Source organism: Lissotriton helveticus, chromosome 11 (genome assembly GCF_964261635.1).
Source record: "Lissotriton helveticus chromosome 11, aLisHel1.1, whole genome shotgun sequence".
Lineage (NCBI taxonomy): Eukaryota > Metazoa > Chordata > Amphibia > Caudata > Salamandridae > Lissotriton > Lissotriton helveticus.
The window spans coordinates 29,173,646-29,195,915 of NC_136072.1; the positions used below are offsets into that span (position 1 = coordinate 29,173,646).

The window sequence follows — 22,270 nt, forward strand, 5'->3', positions numbered from 1 at the left end:
GTGACCTGTATGTCATGCACATCAGTACACCCTTGACTTTATTATTCCCCAGGTCTTTGGCTCAGGGCTGTACATGGAGTACATGCTAAAGACTTATGGGGCATTTTACCCTCAATGCGTTTCTTAAAGTAAATACAGCCCAGTGACTCTAGGGCTCCTGCTTCAGGAGGGTGTCTACATTCTGAATTAATTTCTATTTGTTTTATATAAAGCAATACCTAACTGATAAACACTTCACTTTTATTACTATGAAGATGCTAAGGGCACGAGCCAGTGCTGTAACAACAATGAAGGAATATGTGTTATGTTGTACAGACTCCTCCAACTTAGCTTCAGAGCTCCATCCTGTTTTTAGTTCTGATCCCTTGTGGGTGTATCATGTTCTGTTCTTCCACTTCCTGTTTTTCTAATGCATGTTTTTTTTCTCCAGACAGACTTGGTTCTAGTGGTGGATGTAGCAGGGTGTCAAGATGCTAAAGGGCTTGCTTGGCTACCTCAGAGCATCCCAACCCCAATCCCACAACCTGTTGACTCGTGCAACAGTTTTCAACCACTTCTTCACTGCAAAAGGTAAGAAGTCTGAGGCCACACACCAACACAAAGCAGACATACATTTAACCTACAATCCCAGATCTGCAAATGGATGAACTTTAGATACCTCTCAGACACCCAACTGAGACCCTCATGCACTCAAGGCCACCTAATGTGAAGGTAACATTCACCTATCGCTTCATGGAGAAGAACTAACCCCTCCCCTTTGCCTTAGCACATTCGTGGAACACTCTCACTACCTGGACCCTCACCAGGCAGGTTTTAGATCTGAGCATTCCACGGAATCCATCTTACTAGCAGTCCACGATGAGTTGAGACGTGGTGCGGACCATAACATCTCGCAAGCACTTGTCCTCCTGGATTTGTCGGCGGCCTTCGACACGGTCGACCACAAACTTCTGGTCGAACGTGTCGAGGGTGCCGGCATCCACGGTATTCCTTTAAAATGGATTTCCTCCTTTCTCAGTAATCGTCACCAAGCTGTCCGCTTATCCGACTTCATGTCGGAAAAAAAGGAACTCACCTGTGGTGTACCCCAGGGCTCTTCCCTTTCCCCACTCCTATTTAACCTTTACATTCGGCCATTAATATCAGATCTAAGGAAGAGGGACGTAGCCATCTTCAACTACGCTGATGACATTCAGCTTGTTTTCTTCATCAATTCCTCTCCTTCTACAATCAAATCCTTTCAGTCTACTTTGACGTTCATCCGAACCTGGATGAACACAAGTCAACTCAAATTAAATCCTGACAAGACTGAACTAGTATTAACCAGGCCCTCATCAAACCCTTGGAACCCCAGTTTCTGGCCACCCAGCCTAGGCCCTCCACCTACCCCCGCTGAAACAGTCAAAAGCCTTGGGGTATCCATCAGCAGCGATCTGACTCTAAAGACTCAAGTTAACTCTGTAGTCTCATCCTGCTTTTTTCACCTGCGCAGGATCAGAAAAATCAGCAAATTCCTCTCTTTCGAGGCCCTGGTTCAGGTTACCCTGGCCTTGGTAATATCCCGAATCGATTATTCTAATTCTTTGTATGCCGGGATTCCCGCCTATCAGTTGCAGAGGCTTCAGCTGGTTCAGAACCAAGTGGCCAGACTCGTACACGGCCTACCCAAGTCGCACCAAGCCAAATCTCTTCTCAAAGGCCTTCACTGGCTCCCTGTGGCGCAACGTTCCCTCTTCAAGATTGGGTGCTTGACCCATAGGGCCCTGTCTTCCCATGGGCCTGTCTTCATCTCCAACAAAGTCCGGCGCTACATCCCCCGCCGCACCCTTCGCTCTGCAAACACAAATCTCCTGACACTCTCCACCTTCAAGCGCAAGAAACACGGGGGGGATGAGATTTGCGTTCCTCGCCCCCCAGTTCTGGAACTCACTGCCACCATCACTACGTCTAACAGAGTCCTACCCCATGTTCAGAAAATCCCTCAAAACCTGGCTGTTCTCCCAGGCTTATGACCTATAACTCACACCGTCCCCTCTGCTCACGCATCCCTACCTTAGCGCCAAGAAACCGTTGGTGAACGTGCGCTTTACAAATTCTTTTTATCATATCATATCATCCCCTAAGCATGTCCATTGACTCCCTGACCAATGGATTCTTCCTGGACGACCACAAAACAGAAAAGACCCCCCTTGCCAAAAACACATACCCGGCTGAACTTGACAACTACAGACCCATCAAGCACCTCCCTATGAACAGAAAATCATGTACAGGATAAGAATGTCAAGAAGAACCATCTGCAGGTCTATCAATCAGACTTCACACCATGCTGTAGCACAGCGAAAGCACCCTGACCCGTACTCACTCGAGCTGTTCAATTACAAAGATCCCTACTGCCTGCTGATTCTTTTAGACCTCTTAGCTGTCTGAAACAAAGTGGGCGAACCCACTGAGGAAAGAATTTTGACTCACTGTTATAGTGAACTGTGCCAGGGAACCATTAGATTTGTTAAAAGACCCCTCATACACCAACCTGGTTGGTGTCATGCTTCATCATTGGGGTCCCAACCAGGTGGCCGAGTGTCCCCCGGTTGTGCTACGATGCCTGATTACACCAGAGCTGGTGGTGAATTTGTGTGAAGTGGTGTAGTGAAAATTTAAAAGTATCTCTGGGAATACTTTCCTTATGTGTTTAAAGATGGCGGCCTAGGATACAGCTAAAAACAGATAGCACAACTACTGGAGTGAATTGCACTCTTAGTTGTCTAAAATGTGGTCTACATGTTTCAGCCCTAGAGAAAAAATGTGGGGGCTTTCGTCAGGACCAGGTGAAAAGTGAGTGAGTGGCAAAAATCATGCCACTTGACAAGTGAATATTCAAGACACGCGCTAAGGTGTGTTGTGGTGCTCAGTGGTGTCAGTATACTTATGGGCCCACTGTGAAAACACTCTATTTAAGTGTTAGGTAGAAATTCAGGGTTCCGGGAGGGGTACCGTCTATTGCGACATTTGCATCAAGACGTGTAGCCCGCTAAGAACCTGCTGTGGTCTCCCGTGATCCTGGCTTGCACTATTGATCACAAGCAGCGATCAATGCGCTTGAAACAAGCGCAGGTTTCACTAAGACAGTCCTGTCACGGTTTACCCCTTACCTCAACAACTTCCACCAGCTTGTCCAGATCAGAAACTCAAGTTTTAAAACCTCCTGTTCCTACTAGAGTCCCAGGAGCCATTCTCTGCCTCATCATCTTTAATCCTCTACATGAATCCCTGGGTACCTTACTTACAGACAACATCAGAACACATTGATACTTAGACAAATAAAAAGCTACTTTACAAAATCTTCAGTTGACATCTCTCAGCGGCTTAAAACATCCTGTGCACTAATTCAGATGTGGATGTTGGGCGCCAACTTAAAACACGACCACACATAGGCAGAAGCTCTCTCCTTCTCTAACACTGCCAAACACCCTATGAACCAAGGCTGGCTAGCACATACCAGTCATGGTGGCTTCACCCAAAGTGGACAGCGAGCACACTAAATTTAAGGGGCTCACTCTCAATGCAGACCTCTCCTTTGCTAACAAACTAAGACAGGTTGGCACCATTACTAACTCCAGAAAAAGGTGAGCCTTTTTATACTTGGAACTGATTTCAGATCAGCTGTGGAAGCTTCGGCCATCTCTATCTGAACTGAGGCAACAATCTACTCGACAACATCCTCGACTCTGACTCTTAAGTCACCGTATTACAATGACGGCAGTCAGAGTTTAAACCAGCTGGGGAATCTGACTGGGTTCCGTCCAGGCCTGTTTCATCTACAGGCCCACGTGCATCAATTACACGGTTTTCAGAAACAATATTGCAACATATCAGGCTAGAAAACTGACCATCTAAATTAGATAATGTTACACAAGAAGAAAGGAACAGCATCCTCAGTCCATACACCCAGGATCTGGAACAACAGGCCCGATTCACAGTACTAACTTACGACAAAATCCTAAACTTACTACTTTCGGTATTCACAGAAGGCATTTAGTAGTCTTAAATTAGGATTTTGTCTTAAATTAGGATTTTGTCTTAAATTAGGATTTTGTCCTAAATTAGGATTTTGTCTTAAATTAGGATTTTGTCCTAAATTAGGATTTTGTCTTAAATTAGGATTTTGTCTTAAATTAAACTTAAGTTTAACTTAAGTTTGTATTAAATTTAATTTAAGACAAAATCTTAATTTAAGACAAAATCCTAATTTAAGACAAAATCTTAATTTAGGACAAAATCCTAATTTAAGACAAAATTCTAAATTAGGACAAAATCCTAACTTAAGACAAAATCCTAACTTTAGACAAAATCCTATTTTAAGACTACTAAATGCCTTCAGTGAATACCAAAAGTTGTAAATTTAGCATTTTGTCATAAATTAGTTCTGTGAATCGGCCCCAATACTCCTATTGACATGAGAAGTGCTCCAAACCTCTTGGAATTTGGAAACTCAGAGACTGAGGACTCACCTCTTATCTCCTCACCTTTTTAGATACACTACATTCTTCTCCCTTACTGTAACCTTCTTAACATACCTTGGGCTCACCATATTTTTGTTCTGTTGCTTTGTGATGTGGCATACTTCTTCAGCCTTTTGTACCATTTTTGCTTAGTTGGTAAAAAGTGATCCATAAATTCAATCAAACAAAATTGTCTATTAGCACATTAAGCGTGTTCTGAGTAATGGAGCAACTCAATGGTACTTATGTTATTGACTTCAGAAGAATGAAATGCTTAGTATGGTTTGTCAGAATTTGAAGCTTTTTTCATCGGCTTACACACTGGTCTCAAAACCCACACAGGACGTCCACCCGAGCAGTGACCCACGAGCGAGCCGCCACATTCACCTCAGCTGTCAAAAAGAAATGAAAGAAAAATGCATGGTTGATGGGAGGAAACTTACCAACTGCGAGGTTCCGCTTCGAGGTTTTCTGTTTCCTGCAAAGCAAATGTTTCTTTTTCAGTGAGCTGGTAAGTGAGTTTCCACATTAAGCGAAAGTTTTATTTTTACCGTAATCGTGTTTTCACAGCACTGCACAAACCTTAACACTGGTGGGCATAGGGTGCTTCAGCTAAATAGGACTGACCACAGAAGGGGGAGTCGAGATAACAAACCTTAAGTGAAATAGGGCCCAATGGCGCACTTTAAAATGCAATTTGAAGAATATATTGGCTAAAAACATAATTTTACAGACAGTTCTGGAGGGGCACTCAAGAACGGGAAACAACCTTTACAACGTAGTCATCATTACATCGCACTACCTTTACATAGCAGTCATTACATCTCAACACCCTTTACATAGCATGTCATTACAATGCAGCCTTTACATTGCATGTCGCTACAACGCATGTCATTACAACGCATGTCACTACAACGCAGGCATTACATCACAAGTCAATACAATGCATACCATTACAATGCATAGTACCCTTACACTATCCAACACTACCCTACTGTTTCACTCACTGGAGTTAGAATAATAATTTGTACCCCTACACTATCCAACACTTACCCTACTGTTGCGCTCACTGGAGTTAGAATAATAATTTTTACCCCTACACTATCCAACACTTACCCTACTGTTGCACTCACTGGAGTTAGAATAGTAATCTTTACCCCTACACTATCCAACACTTACCCTACTGTTGCACTCACAGGAGTTAGAATAGTAATCTTTACCCCTACACTATCCAACACTTACCCTACTGTTGCACTCACTGGAGTTAGAATAGAAATTATTACCCCTACACTATCCAACAGTTATCTTAAATGCGATGTAATGGTATGCATTGTAATAGTAGGCTCTGAAAAAGCGATGTAATGGCATGCAATGTAAAAGAATGCGTTGTAAAGGATGTTGCGATGTAAAAACTGCGTTGTAAAGGCATGCATTGTAAATGTATGTGTTGTAACGTCATACATTCCTCAAGAAATGCCTTTTGTGGGTGGATGTCACTCCCACCTCCATTAACATTTTAAGGATTAACCATCAAGATAGATTTCCTCACCCCCATAACATCAGCCAAGGAAGTGAGTGAACTGCAGGCGTTGTCTGTGGTGTCACTGTACACTTCACTCTTCAGAGACAAACTAGTCCTCGAGACAAAAGCAGCATTCCTGCTCAAAGCAGTCTTAAACCTTTAGCATCGGGTAATTCATCACATTGCCAGCTTCCTGTGCACCACGTCACCCCTCCAGCTACACCGCAAAGTGGTCAGAAGCAGGAGATACCAAGTGCCCATATTGTGAGGAACACGCAGAAAAGTATCAACATGTTCTCTTTATATGTCCCGACTACACTACCCCACGAAAGATTTGGCTAGTGCCTATGTGTAAGAACTTGGGCACCAGGCAAAGCAGCAAAGCCTTAAGAATTCTAAGGACTGATTCCTCGTCTCGTTATGCTACCCCCTTGGCCAAATACCCAAAGTGGGTTTGGTGCATCAGATCAAAAACTGTTCCAGCAGCAGCATCAATTTGATTATTGCATAGTATGATTGAACCTCACTGTGTATAATCTTTTATTACTTGCATTTTAAATCTGTTTAACAACCTTTTAACCCCTTCACCAGAGGGCAAATTCCACCGCGGTGTGAGGGGAAGCGGGTTGGGCGTAGCGCTCCGGTACTCATGGCGGCTCCCGGCCATCATATATCACGGTGGGTGTGCGCTCAACTCCGTCCACTGATTAATTCTCCCGCACAGGCGGGGAATTAACACTGCGTGGGCAGAGCGGCAACGTTCGGGCGGCTCCCGGCCGTCATGAGCACACGCCTACCGTTACTCATGACGCCCAGGAGCCGTCATGAGCATGGAAGGAGTTAAACCTTTTATCTTTATCAGGCATGGAGTTTTATTAAATGCTGATGGTATTGACTTGATATATTTTATAGGTTACTTTTTAATTGGTTAACCTTGCGTCTTGAGGTTTGTGCCCCTGAGTTGTGGTATTTTACTACATTATACATCATGCTTGTACTGTATAGTGTATTATATATAAATTCTGTGGCGATAGCATTGATGACATTTCTTATTTTTAAATCCTCTAAGATGTAATGATTAACCTTTTTTGCTTTTACCACTGTATATATTGATTTGTAAGATCAATCTATTAGTCAAATTATGTATACCGTGTTGCCTTGCTTTTATGACAATATTGTCGAAATAAAGCTTTTTGAAGTGAAGTGATTCACTGACCTACTTCTATAGGATGCGGATGCAACATGCCTGCAAACAGGGGAGCTTGAGTCTTAGACAGTGCAGCTAATTGGGATCTGTGACAGATTACGGGAGATCCCTGGACCCAGAAGCCGATAATTGCCATTCTGAAGCTCGATGGCCTCAGGCCACCCGTCAGAATGAAAATAACAGCTTTTGCTCCTCTGTTGACTGCTTCATCATATCATCCAGCTCACTCCTGAAAAGCTATGGAAACAAAAGTTGGTGATGAACAATCTGGCTGTCCAATGAGCTATTCATATCTCCATCACCCAGATATACTGGCACATGCATCAAGGTATGATTTTGCGAGTCCTTAATTGCTATAATTAAGGAATCGCAATTAAGGATTCGCAAAAGCCTATGCATGTAGGAATCTCTATAAAAATACAGATTCCAACACATTCCTTATTTGCGACTCGCAAATTGCGATTCCTTAAATGCAATCGCAATTTAATAAATCGCAAAAAATTGCAATGGGGCAAGTTGTTTCATGCATTGCAAAAGCTAATTTTGCGATCGCAAACGGCAGATTGTTGCAAATCGCACCGTTTGCGATCGCAAAAAAAGCTTTGATGCATGTGCCTGATACGATTTAGCTGCCACTGCAACTCCTGATGCTGAAGCTACTAAAGGAGAGATATCAAAAGTAACTAATAAAAACCAAACTGGCTGATCCATAATCCCCTGAAGGGGAATCCCATCCCCTCCTTACTAGATTATGTCAAGATAATATGCAGAAACCATGATGCAGTGACTGGAAAGTGTAGGCTGCAAATATACTGGAACATAAGGCAAGTTCTTAGGTCAAAAAAGGCAGTTCAGAGATATTTCCAGCTTGTTATCAGGTGGGTCAGAGGATTTAGCATCATAGTGGACACAAACGAAGGACGGCTCACACTGTAAAGCAGGGAATCCACCAATGCATATTCAAAGGCTTTGTCTATATTCTCCCCACAGGTCTGGGAAAGAAACAAGGGAATATTAACTGTTCCACAGCTCACCTCTCTGGTATTAAGATTTTTCCTGCTTCCAAGAGAAGTGGAGCGGGCTGAAGTTGAGGCTGGAAATTGGCTGCACAAATCATGTTTTGTGGGGCCGCTGAGGTCAATGGAAGACCTATGTTGTGGTTCTTGTGTTGAAGCATCTCTCTGTCTGATACCCAAGGCTGTGTCTCCTTTTAGCCTCAGACCCAGAGACTATGTATTCTGTCTCATAGTCACTATCATCATGGCCAACATAGAAGGAGGCTGCGATTCTGGCTTTCTGTATGATTTAAACTAAAGTCACATTATTCAACCCCGGAGTTTCCTGTTGTTACAGGGCTACAGGGAAGCAGGAACCCTGAGCCTCATTTATGAAAAGTGACGCATCGCTGCGTGAAAACAGCGATGCGTCACTTTTCACTGCGCCCTCCTTGCGACACCAATGATGCGTCATATTTACAGTATGACGCATCATGGCGCAAGGAGGTACAGATACGTCACTATTTCTGACGTATCTGTATGGCGCAAAAGTGACGCATTGCTGGAGTGTGTCACAAAAGTGACGCAACTCCAGCAATGTGTCCTTTCACATGGGGCAAGCCCCATGTGAAAGGGCCTGCGTCAGTCTTACGCCTGCTGTGTGGCAGGCGTAAGAAATTGACGCATTTGCATCCTAGAAGTGGCGCAGTGAAATCTTATAGATTTTACGGCGTCATTTCTAGGACATTTTCTTGCATCAGAACGCCCCCTGCATACATTATACCTGGCGCAGGTATAATGTGGCGCAGGGGTTTACAAAGTGACGCATCTACCTAGATGCGTCACTTTGGAAATATGGTGCAACAAGGCGCATTTTTTACATCACTGGTGCGTCACAAAAAGTGATGCACCGGCGGCGTAAAAGTGACGCACGGCCTCATAAATGAGGCCCCAGCTGTGGCGCCAAGACTCAGACGCGCAGGAGATGTGGGGCCATTTTTGTACTCCCCTCCACAACTCCGTGCCTGACCGCGGTAAGAGATGAAATGCACTGGTGTAAACGTACTGCTGTAACTGCACCACCACCGTGTTGTCATGAGACCTTGTAAATTATGATAAACCCTGAGAGGCCAGCCCCATAACTGGGTCAATCATGTCTTCTGTGCAGGTACCACATATCCCTAGATCACCCCTCTCCACCTCAGACCCCCTCTGAATGCCCACTATCAAGCAGGGCTGCTCTTCCTAGCCTCAAACACACTGGGGTATATTCCACTACATTAGCTTGAGCACACTACCATGGGGGTGTGGGGATCTTTAACCAGCAATCACATTTACCAGAAAATAACATAATTTACAGTAAGGAATAAGCACACACCCACTATGTACCCACTAGAAAAGGAGGCAATGTCTCTCCACAGGAGACATAAAAAAAACAGGACAACTGGTGTGGGAAGGTGATTAATAGAGAAGGAAGTTGAGGAATTTAAAAAGGAAGAAATGTTGAGAGATTGAAGTAAGCAGGAATCTTCCTATTAACAGTCATGCATGTGCCTGCATCTACGGAGCAAGGTTCTCACATTTAGTAAGGGGTGTGTTAAGAAAGGTGGTCAAAGTACTAAAGGCATCTCCCAAAATGCATTGTGAAGAATGGATTTCCCAATGTTTGAGGTGTATTCTAAGAACAACCAACCTTTTTCAGCATTATTTATCATTTAATTCCACAATCTCTTCATCCTTCTTTTCTTTAAGAGCTTCCAGGAGCCTTGGTTTATTCTTTAACGCACTTTATTTCTAATAGTTTAATAGCAGAATGTGATTGTCAGAATATTGTCTAACTTAAATATTGTATCCTAAATAGCATCTATAAAAATATTGCCCCATTAGAGTCAGAACAGAAAATGTACGCCCATTTCTATATACAATGGACTTACATGCACGTAATAACTCAACTGACTTGGATTGAAGATGCAAGTAAGCTGGACAAAGACAGACCAGTATTGGATATCAAGTTCTTGCTTATGTGCAAGCTCCTGACACACAAGGGTGGAAAATGAACAATCAGAAGACTACACAATAACATGACAAATTGCATGACTACAACACATACAGAAAGCTGAACTTACCTCTCTTCCTCCATGTAAACATAAACACAATGAGGCCCAGCAGCAGGAAGAAAGCCACTAGTGCAACCCCCAATATGATGCCAGTTTCCGCGCCAACGCTATTTGTCCTTTTCTCCTGGCATTGGGTAACATTTGGAGTTTCAGTGGATATTATCTTGACTGCTCCTAAGACACAGAAAAGTCTGGGTTAAGTCTTGCATCCTGATGGTCAGCAGAGAAAAGAGCCACTTCAGTACACAGGCTGACCCTTGAGATGATTCAACCTTCACCACATTAATACCTCATATCTAAAGTCAACTGGACTGCATTCAGGAAGTAATTCAAAAGTAACTAAAACTCCTTCCTATCACAGTCAAGAGTAGGTACCACGGTCGTGAACTCCCTTAGAAACTACACAGGGCCCGATTCACAGAACTAACTTAAGACAAAATCCTAAACTTACTACTTTTGGTACTCACCGAAGTTTGGATTTTGTCTTAAGTTTGTCTTAAGTTTGTCTTAAGACAAAATCCTAACTTCTGTGAATACCAAAAGTAGTAAGTTTAGGATTTTGTCTTAAGTCAGTTCTGTGAATCGGGACCACAGTGTCTCTTTATCCAAACTACCAGCCACCAACCATCCCCCGCATTCGTTTATCTCCCTATAAACGTAATGTTTGATCGATAGTCAAGTCAATTTGTGACTGGTACTTTACAGGTTCAATTAAAATACATCTTCCAAGTGGACTTTCATGGGAGCTAATTACACCTCATGGTCACCAGGAGAAGGAAGAGAGGTGATTTGGAGCAAGAGAAAGAGAGAGAGGAGAGTGAGAGGACTTGAAAATCTCCTGCAAAACACACAATGATGAACCAATGATGAAGTAACAAGAAGAACTGAAGGAACAGGAGTGACTTCAGCATTTTATAGACCAGTGAGAGGTGCAGTAGAATGAATGTACATTTCCCAACAATGGAAGTGTGTTCTTTCTGCAGATTCTTTATCTGGTACCCACTGATGTTCCAAAGTGTTGCAAAAGTGTCATGAGACACAAACTAGCTGTTACAACACATCAACACACTTCTGCCTTATCTCAGGTCTTCCATCTGCAGAACATCCAAGGTCTATGAGGGAAAATGGCAGATGTGAAACAAGATCCACCAAAACCAGTGCAACTGAACATGTGTTATAATTTGTCCACCTGTATACTATTCCCACTTCAGATCTTTAACTCTAAAAGAGTTCCCAGCAAGGTCTAATAATTAGAAAGAAAGGCCATCAGGTGAACAAGAAGTAGAAAAAGAGAAACAACTATTTGAAAATCTGCTTGATCACTGATCTTCCAAACAATGCATCTGCCTTGACACCTGAGTCCAGTTTCACAGATGTATGACGGGAAGACCAGGTGCCTGCCTTGCACATGTCCTGCAAAGGCACAACTCAACAGAAAGCAGCAGTGATTGTTTTGGTCTCAAGAGAATGTGCTGCTATACCTTGACACAGAGGCCTGGTGGATAAGCCCTACCATACTCTGATGATTTTGTTAGATTGTGATATTCTGTGTTTTATTACAGTCACACCCTTGGAAGTCCATCCATGGGCCAAAAAATCTGCCTGGTAATCTTATATTCTTTAAATCTGGAAACACAGTCTATGGTCTATAAGTGCTGCATAGGATAGTAGTCGAATGAAAAAAAAATGTTTGAGGCTAGCAAAAGAGGACACCTTCAAAGTGTCAAGGCAGAGTGGAGAGCAAGAGTAGAGATGCGATGCATTAGAAGAGATATGGCTGCAACACCATTAATTTTGGATTACCACTGTACGCGCCATTAGTAGGACTTCGTCTGCAGTAGTTTATGCTAGATTGAGGTATTTTGCGGAGGCATGGAGTACCCGCAATGGACTATTTTGTCCATTTGGGGAAGTTCCTCCATTGGGCTTGTTTCCTGTTAAAGTTTTATCTGTAGTATTTTTAATGTATATATGGCATTTCTATAGCCTGGTCCTAGCATAAAGGTAGTGGAGCACTGTACCGGGTCAAAGAAAAGGATAAAGTCGACAAGTTATAGGAGTGGTAGCTTGGTCGTGCACCGTTAATGCACTGCGGTGTAGCGTTCTCTAAACACGTCCGTCTTCAACTCCTCCCTGATTTGGAGCAGGGCTGGGGCGGTCCCGATTGATATCGGGATGGTGCCCAGATCCTAGGTGAACAGATGGAAAAGGCCTGCTGCCTTGTGTTTTTTCTTTTTTACACTTCTTAGCCTGCAGTCTGATGGTGTACTGACTGCGGGTGTGCTGAGAACCACATTACAGAGTGAACTTGCCTGCAAGATAAGCGGGGGTATTGGTCGTGACGGCTTTGTAAATGATGCAGCTGGGTTTGAGGGTGGTGCGGGCCTGCAAGGGGAGCCAATGGAACTCCATCAGGAGACTATTAACCCCTTTGCCGCGGGGGTAATTCCCCACGGCGCAGGGGATGGGGGGGCGGCGCTGCGATGCTGGTGACGAGCACAGCTCATCATGAGTCACAGTGGAGTTGTGCTCTGACGAGCTGGGTTCGTCATGAGTCCGCCCACTGATTGATTCTCCCTTACAGGTGGGGAATCAATTGCGCGTGGGAGTGCTGCGGTCGTTATGACGAGCCCAGCTCGTCATGAGCACAGCTCCACTGTGCCTCATGACGAGCTGGGCTCATAATAAGCAGGCAAGGGGTTAATACTGAACGGTCATAAGTACTACATGTCTCAATTCTCTGTCCACATACCTCTGCCCTCTCATCTTTTTTGGCGGGGGCATGCAAGGTGTTATGCTATGTCTGCAGGTATGTGTAGAATATTGTTAAATGTGAGATGAGTCTATTTTAATTTTCATATTTGTAATTATTTCGGTATATGCATTTGTTACGTTAACACGGTATATGCATTTGTTACGTTAACATTGTTTTATCTGTGTGTAGGCACTGTCTAAAGATATATGCAAACTTTTTTGCATGAATTCTAATTCTTGTATTTTTTTAAATATTTTAATGTGATTTCTGCAGGTTCTGCTATGTATAAGGTTACATGACCATATTTTATATTTAGTTACCATATTTTTGTGAACATTTTAGCATGTTTCTGATATACTGTAAGTCTATAATAATAGTGTATTGTTACCCAACTCAATGGCACTCATTTTATCGACTTCGGAAGGATGAGTGAACCCACTGGGACTTGAACTTATGACCGTAAGGTCAAACACAGGCCCCTGCAGTGGGCACATGAGCCTACTCAGCCACCAGACGCGACTAACTCTCCTCAGAAAGTATAGGACTCACTTAAGCAGAGCTCTCCACCCATTCTAGTAGCCTTATCTGTATGTCATATCTCTCAATACGGAGTTTGGTTCTCTTAGCTACATTTTGTATGGAATTTAAGAGTTTGACTCTTTAAAAAGGGCGACAAAAAAAAGACTCAAACTGCAAAGATGCATACAACAGAGGATAGAACCAAAAGGTGACATAACAGAGATTTTCCAATCTTAAAGAAACAAATGTAAAACAAAAAAACAAACATTTCCTAAAATAGAGTAGCTATCATTGCCTAAAATCCTCTCGCTTATTACCGAATGTTCTGTTTTCATCTGCAATAAACCTCTTCAGATCGAACCTTCCTACCAGCCACTTCCTTCTTTAAAGATGTATAGCTTTTGCCAGTTTCTGTGGTAAAGTGCTCAGTGAATAATGAGACTGTCTCTGATTGGTGGGTTGGGCTGCTATTGATTAGCCAATGGCTACAGGTGCTCATGAATCTCGCCAGGAGTAGAATTCATTACAGTAAAATGTAATAAAAACCATTAACAAATATAAAAGGACACTAAAAGCCACTTGTATACAAATTTAAATTCACATTTGTCACAGCCACCCAGACAATATACCATATAACGCAAGTAGGACCCAAATGAGGATTCTCTTTTACACCGTAGTCCGGCATGTCCACTTGATTTTACTTCTTATCTTGCTTATAGCTCTTTATAATTTCACAATACTTCAATATTCACCATGCTGCACACACATTATTCAATTGACCTACTGCTAAGACAATCATTTTTTACTTCAATCGTGAAACTTGTATTCTCTTTACTGAAATCAGGTTTCCATTTCACAACAAATACAGCAGATGCACCATCTCTTTTTCATCACAACTACTAAGTTACAACATTAGAATCTGTATGGTGACAAATCCAACTGAATCTAAATTCTGCTATGTTTACTTTCAAACACTGAAGGTGGATAGGCCTGGTCCTCACTTTTAATTTGAGTGGAAGGCCATATGTTTGGATTCTGAGTGTTCTCTAATTAGTGCACACAGTTCAAATCTTTCTATGTGAAAAATACCATAAAATCCTCATCTAGTGTCAACTTTATTACACTTCTTTGCTACATCTTTTACAGGATGAGGCAGTCAAAGTCTCCTTGCTCCAGGTTGAGAGCAACCAATGTCATATCGAGAAGACAACTGAAACAGGTAGACAAAGAAGTTACAACTTTAGTGTTTTGAAAATACTTCTTTCCATATCAAGTCTTTCAATTTTCACCTGCCTTCTCTCCTTGCTTTAAAGAAGTATTTCAGTAATAACATATCTGTCAGAAATCACAAATTTACAAAAACATGGAAATAAATGATAAACTTACTTTGATGAAAATCTGCTTGTAGACAACAAGTTTGACCAAGAACCTAATAGAGTTGACGTTATCGCTAAACTTTACCAAGCCTTACATTAGTATTTGTTTGAGTATGGCTTTTATCACAGGTAGATTTGGGACAATTGCACAAACTCTTATGTAGTTAGGTCATAACACAAGGTACAAGCAGCACTTTTGTTTCCATTTCTGTACTGGGACCTTTGCTTCCCAAGGGCTTTGAAAACCACACCTTTAAGTAAATCTTTCTCCAAAACCTGTGCCTGAAAATCAGTAGATATGAAAGACAGAGATATGGAAAGCAAATTTCTTTCATTAAAACAACTTTTTCCGTGAAGGCTATTTTTCCAGCAATTTGACTAACTTCCTTGTCAGTGCTTACACTAGGGGTAAAACTATTCTCTCTTCTTGCCTCCATCAACTAAGGCTGCTCCACTCACCCCACAACCTTCTTTCACCTCAAATATACCAAAATATGCCAGTGGGTATGATGAACGGATATATCTATAAAGATACTAACTTGAGAGACAGAGGGAGAAATTGATGTATCAGAGGGAAAGAGAAACAGATGCATAACAAACACTCAGAACATAATTCTTGTCATTTTTTCTTTTAGCACCTAGATATGTTAATTATTTATATTTCGTTAAATTTTGAAATGTATTAAATCTTTGTTCAAGCAAGATATTAGTTGTTTATTTTATTTTTTATTGTTAATTGGTTTTGGTCAATGGATTTAATGTGTATTCCATGATATGCACTTAATGGTGGATGGTGTGGGAGTATTTACAGCACTGATACCCATTGCCAACAAACTTTGTTCTCTTTCTTCTTATTCAAGACTCACACCAAAACCAACATTCTAATATAATTTCAATGTAACAGTTATCACCCACGTGGAGAAACTGTATAATGGAATTTTCAAGCTTATGTACATGTATAGGGAAATAGAAGTGATACCGACAAATTAGTCACAGGCACGTCCACAAACATGTGACAAACAGTTTCGATCACATCATTTTTTTAAGACTGCCTTCAACAGCACTTTATATGGAAGTATTTCTATTTTATCTGATAAAATCCAGATGAGTGGCAGTTGCGTAAAGGAAGTCTACATAGGAAAAACCACTCATGGAGCTGAGCACCTACTCTGATTATCTCAAGGTTTAATTAAACATCTTCCACTCCCAGAGCAGCCGCGTGCTGCAAAACCTACGTTGCAGCGCTTGGTGTGTGGAAGTCAGTACTATATCTGGGTGATATTAAAAGGTTGTTTTATTCTGCTATCGAAGAGGGCAAACTACTTTTATAAATATCTTTCCAATTTATTTAGGACTGGCCCAGTTTCAGCTTTAACTGTCGAGTCAGCCTTAAGTAATAAAAATAAATCATAAATGCAAAATACATACCTAGAGTGGATTTGCATGAGCCCTCTTCATCCATTGGTCAGTTCAGCTGCCATTCACATTTTGCTTTGGCCCATCACAGTAAACAGTGTGGAGCAATGGTTGAGTCCACTTTAGCCATTGGCAATTCTCATAACAAGTGGTAGAATGATACCTTAACACATGGGCACCTCCACCTAAAAAGAAGTGTGCTTCACCCCTGGAGAAGGTGGCCAACACTTTAGTTTGTCAATGCTTTTTTCTTTAGTCTTTAACTTTTTTTTTTTTACTTTTTCATTCATTCTTGTATGTTTAAACTATTTATTTACCATTTTTCTATACTGCTGCTGCACCTAGTAGGATTATTGTACTTTACAACTAGGAGAAACACATAATACGCTTTATACTGTACAAAGACCAAATATAGATAACACCTATGGAAACTAACAAGCAACATTCATGAAGGGTGAGGGAGAGGGTGGTCCTTGAATTGGTAAGGAGTCATACGGGCATGTTCACATTAGTAATGAAGTGTGCAGATCACAGGCAAGTCAGCGATTTAAGGGTGAAAGGAGTGTCTTCAAGACTTTTCTGAAGGAGAGAAGAGGAGATTGTGTTTTCAGATGGACTATGAGCAAGTTGCTGTTTGTGGGGATCCCTAAGAAGGATTGTTTTGTGACTTGAGAGGTTCTGTTGTTCTAAATAATCACTGCATTTGCATGACCACCTAGGCCTCCTGAATTAGTCAACAGGTGGACCATTGCATTAAAACTAAAAATGGTGTATTTGCCTGTTCTATGTCCACCTGACAGGAAGGAAGGACCTCAACTGTTCTGCTATATGTAATGACTATTTTTTTAATTTAACATTTTTTATTTCAGGCATATGGCTGCCACAGTGAGGCAGAGGCATGTTTTCTTTTTTTTGTTTTAATTTGTGGCCTTCCAGTAAAAATATAACATAAACAGTTAACCATTGCAGCAAACTAACAAATAACAATCGTGTCTGCACGCTAAAGCAAGAACTATTAGCTTTACTAATGCCTGCTTATTTATTCTTGTAATGCTACTAGAAAGCCACTTCACAGCGCTTTTTTACAGGTGGAAGATTGAAGGGTTACAAGAGAACAGGTGGGAGAGCACTGCCAGTTAAGAAGGTGGAAACAACTTCTACCCAATCGTGGGCTCTTCAATGGCGCCCTACCCTTGGGCCTTCCTGTCATGACTGACACATGGCTGTGAGATGTCCAATGTGACTAGTTAGGCCAGCCCTGTGTTTTTTCTTAGAGTTCTGGGATGTGTAGTCTTATTTATCCATGCATGAAACCAGAACTACAAGTCCCAGAATCTAAGCAAAAGCAGGCCCCGGACTAACTAGTCCCACATGCACCCGGGAAGCTTGGCTGGCATACAATAGGTCCACCCAGAGCTGAAGCAGAATCAGCAATATAAGTAAACCCGCCTCCTTCATCCTGCATTCCAGCGAGTGTAAGTGTGCGCTGACATTTTGGGTCAGTCATCGATACTATAGAACAGACCTGGGGATGGCGCGTGAGTGAGGAATATTTGATCAGGGCCACGGCCTACAACCAGCTGGACTCTGGCTAACCAACAGCAGGCACCTTTGTTCTACGCTGTGTGGTGAGTACTCACGAGACCATGCTTAGCGCTGTAAAAAACTAAACAAATAAATATAAAATTAGTTGTATCCAATTTATAGTTTTTTTATCATCTGTATTTGGACATATATTTACATATCTGGTTGTGTTGGCTCTTTAAAGTGGCTAACACCATCACTTAGGTTTTTGCTCAGATTGTTTCAACCTCTAAATAGATGTTGAGTTTTCCCCCATCTACTTTGCTTTCTATTGAACTTCAAACAAGAGAGTCCACATATCAAATTCACTGTTTTGTGTCCTAGGAAAAAACATGCTTTGTTAAATGTATTAATTCAAACTTCTTGGTTTTCTGAGTTTGCATAAAATATGTTCACTTATATAAGGTATATTTAAAGTGATTCAAGCACACAGCTCTAGGCGCTAGCAAGTCTAGGCGGTGGAGGAACACTCAAGAGAATTCCTGGGCTCTAAACTCATGATGGTAACACAGCATGGCCAGACTATGGGGAGACTGCAGGGTTGGTAGCATTCTATCAATAACTAGGGTACAGCTTTTCTGCTGTAACCTTGTGTAAATTTCCTAAAGTCCTCCATACCCAAGGACCAGGGCAATGGTAGTGAAAAGTGCAGTTGAGCATCCTGCAGAAGTAACATTGCAGGTGGGGGCTCACCGGCACAAAGGCACGCTTGAACCCACACCCATCCGCTGCCTTGGTGTCCATGTCCTGCAGCTGGGGACCAAGCGTGTCTGAACATACTGTGTTCGGCCATCTTAGGAATCCAGGTTCTGAACCTTGTGCATCCTATCCAGAGGGCGCCCGAGACAATTGGACCCACTCAGGCCATGGTAAGCCATTAGATATGCCCATCCACAAGGTCCCTGGACCAAGAAGGCCTACATCCACTGAAGCATGGCTCAGCTTATATGGTCACTGCTCCCTGTTCACTGCTTTGTGCTGTGCAGTGGCCAGCCGGTTCGGAGTTGAACTCTGAGAAGTGTTTCGATCACTAGTAGCAACTCCATGATGTCCTTCTCCTTCATGGAGAGTGGGACTGAGCTTTGCTTTCTGAAAACTAAGATATCAGGTTTGTGACCAGAACTCTCACTGTGCACATGGATGCCTCCAGAGTCAAAGTACCGCCACCAACATTCCTGCTCTTCGGTTTACGTCATGATGGTCTGAAAAGCATGCCGGCACGAGCACCACTCCCTCATGCAGATGTATCATGGGTCCGATGAATAAATCCAGTGCCCATGAGCGGCAGAGGGCCTATGTGTCGGTTTGGTTGAACAGCTCTGGATTTAGCATATACATTAGTTCTACAGAGAAATCTGAAGAGGAACCACTGAGCTCCATGTTTTCTAGCATGTGCTGAAGACAGGCCTGTTTCAGTAAAAAAGGAACTGGACAGCTTGGAAGAGAGATATGAGTAATATGAAATTAGATAGGAAAGGAGGTGAAAAGAATAACATAAAGTACCTTGAAATAATACATTCAAGGAAAGGTTGCAACCAGGTAGGACCAGGAAAGAAGGGAAAAACAATTGTGAAACTGGAATCAACAAGGGACGTAAAGAGGAAAGAAATAACATTTCTTTATAAGCGCAGGAAAAAGGGCCATCCCCATGATTTTGTACGGGGCAAAAAAGAGTGAACACTGATAAAAACCGATTTATTTCTTACAATTTTTTGAAAGATTTTAAAACACTGAAAAAAAAAACACCAGAATTCACAATAGAAACTGAAAACAGAAAATCCTATGTATATATAATGTTTTTGTGGTGGAATGCATATATCAAATAAATAAGCCAATAAATATATACAATTTTGGAATGAAAAACTTGCGTTGCTGCCTGTGACACCCTAGCAAAGAACGAATAAAAGCATTGGCACCTGTAACGTTGAGCCGCACTGTGTTGCTCTTCTCAATTATAGAATTCGGAAGGTGAATGAATTCACAATGATATTCTCCACTGTCCTCCTCCTTCAGCATTGTGATCTCCAGTTCAGCATTTTTCATGCCTTCATTCCAGGATATTCTGTATCTCCCAATTATTGGCGTTGATGAATCTGCAATCTTTTCAGGTTGGCGGCCATTATAAGATGCATGCCAGTTGACGTAAGACTTGCTGTCACTGCTGCTGGGCGAAGGGTGGTTGATCGAGGAGATTTTACAGATGAACTTTACGCTCTCGTTCACATACATCCATGATTCGGAAGGCATGTAGGATAGAACCAGTTTTTCCTCTTGAACAAAAAAAACATATTTAGTATTCAGTAACTATTTCATGGATTTAGTCATACTCAGATTTTGTGGTGCAATCTTCGCCATTTAAATGAACCTCCTTTCCTTCCCTCAAACACCTATATGTGAACGGGAGATTCCAGACTTCATAAAGATAAGCACCACCCAGGGGCTCAAACCTGCCTATTGCATAGTGTTTCATGCAGGACTCAAACTTGAAAAGTGGAAAGGGTAGAGTTATCAACCCATGGATGAGCCAAACTGCCGAATTGGATTCTGCTACTGAAAAAGATAAAGGTTCTAACTTTTCAATATGCAACAGTGAAAACGTGGCATCCTTCATTGGCATAAACTGCTGTTTAAGAGTCAAATTGAAAGGCAGAAATAATAAACTTGTGTTCATTTAATCCCATGGAACTCTGCCATTTTTTAACGTTTGCAAAGTCCAGGCAAACTGCATAACAGAACGCAATTGATTTTGCCCATGATACAGTACGGTGACATCTTCTTGCACAATATCTACTACAGATGACACAATATTATCTAGAGTGTAAATTCGGGAAGAAAGGGTGTTAATGCTGTTATCTAGAACGGCAAGCACTTTTTCTAAATTGGACTGATCAATAGCTCTAAGCCTAGAAGCAGCTTCAATTTGAGATAGTTTTTAAACCTCATTATAAGCAGCATATATCCATCTTTTCGATTTGCCTGCTGCAGGACCTTTCACAAAATCATTTAAGTCGACAGTAAGTTTGGTAAATGTGGCTTAACAGACGCTAAGGATGAATGTCTGAGCCAACTCTGGCACAATTTTCAACATAATCATAAAAGTAATTTAGGGGTAGACAAACGACGAGGGAGATACCCCTTCTTTATCCTTTGTTGCCCCCGGCACTGCTCTACTTATCCCTATTCCCAGATGTCAAGAAGGTATTGACATTAAGGGCGTGATTCCGAGCTGCATGGTACTGGGGCATGAGATTGTACCATTACCATCCAACACAATTGCCCCAGTACTGTGCAATTCAAAGGCCCTGTGGAATGGGGAATTATTGTGTGAGGCCCATTGTTTTGTTGTAAAACCACACAGAATCCACTATTCCAGGCTGTTTACCAGATATATTTACCAGCTGCTCTGATCAAGTGTTAAATGTATATGAGGGTGGATGGATGATGTTGGATGTGGAGCAGGGAAGGTGGTGTTTTTTTCTAGCAGGGTGGGTTCAGGGAGAGAGAGTGGGAGACGGGGGTGTTAATCGTTGCATGTTAGAAAAGCCAAACCCTCATGCAATTACTCTGGCCAGGATTACCATTCAGTGATATTGTGCTTCGTTCTTCCACACCCAGTAAAACCCAACCAACAACTAGCGATAATTATCGCTATGTTGGCTTAGCGGCAATAATTTTATCGCCGTGTTGCGGCGATTTTTATCGCTTAGGAGCCTTGCTATTATCAAGGTTTATCTCCTAAGCGATAAAAATCGGCCGAAATGCATGAATATCGCTGAAAAGTCAGCGATATTCATGCATTACCGAGCTAATGCTCTTAACCATGTTATCCACCTACCATTGGATAACATGGCTAAGAACTGCTCAGGGCAGGCGTTAGCTTTTGGAGATATTCGCGCTTAGCGCAAATATCTCCAAAAGTTGGTAATAGGAGATAGCGATGTTAGCGACTGTTTCCAGTCGCTAACATCTTGGCACGCCCACTTTGCATGTCATTAGTGATAAATATCACTGACATGCAAAGCGGGGCCCAAGATGGTCGCTATCTCCTACTAGCTGTCGCTAACTGGTGTTAGCGACAGCTAGGTAATAGGGAGATCATTTTATCTCCGCTTTCTTGGCTTTTAAAGCCAAAAAGCGGAGATTAATCCCTTAATAATTTTCCCCCCTAGTGAGGGAAAGCTATAAGTGATATTCAGGTGGAACAAAATGAATGCAAAAAAATATATGCTTATTTCGCTCCGCCTAACTTTAACCCCTTTGCTGCGGAGGTAATTCCCCCA

The 22,270-nt window shown here is 42.1% G+C and overlaps 1 protein-coding gene across 2 annotated transcripts in view; it reads right to left on the bottom strand.

The window, feature by feature from the left end:
- The window catches only part of PDCD1 (programmed cell death 1), a 50,838-nt gene that overhangs the window by 2,510 nt on the left and 26,058 nt on the right, over positions 1 to 22,270 (bottom strand). For both annotated transcript variants that reach the window (XM_078665652.1, XM_078665651.1), the window contains exons 2-4: positions 19,907 to 20,260; positions 10,350 to 10,514; positions 4,943 to 4,977 (exon numbers count right to left, since the gene is read on the bottom strand). In XM_078665652.1, coding sequence (XP_078521778.1) covers positions 4,943 to 4,977; positions 10,350 to 10,514; positions 19,907 to 20,260 — 554 coding nt within the window. The remainder of the gene's footprint in view (positions 1 to 4,942; positions 4,978 to 10,349; positions 10,515 to 19,906; positions 20,261 to 22,270) is intronic.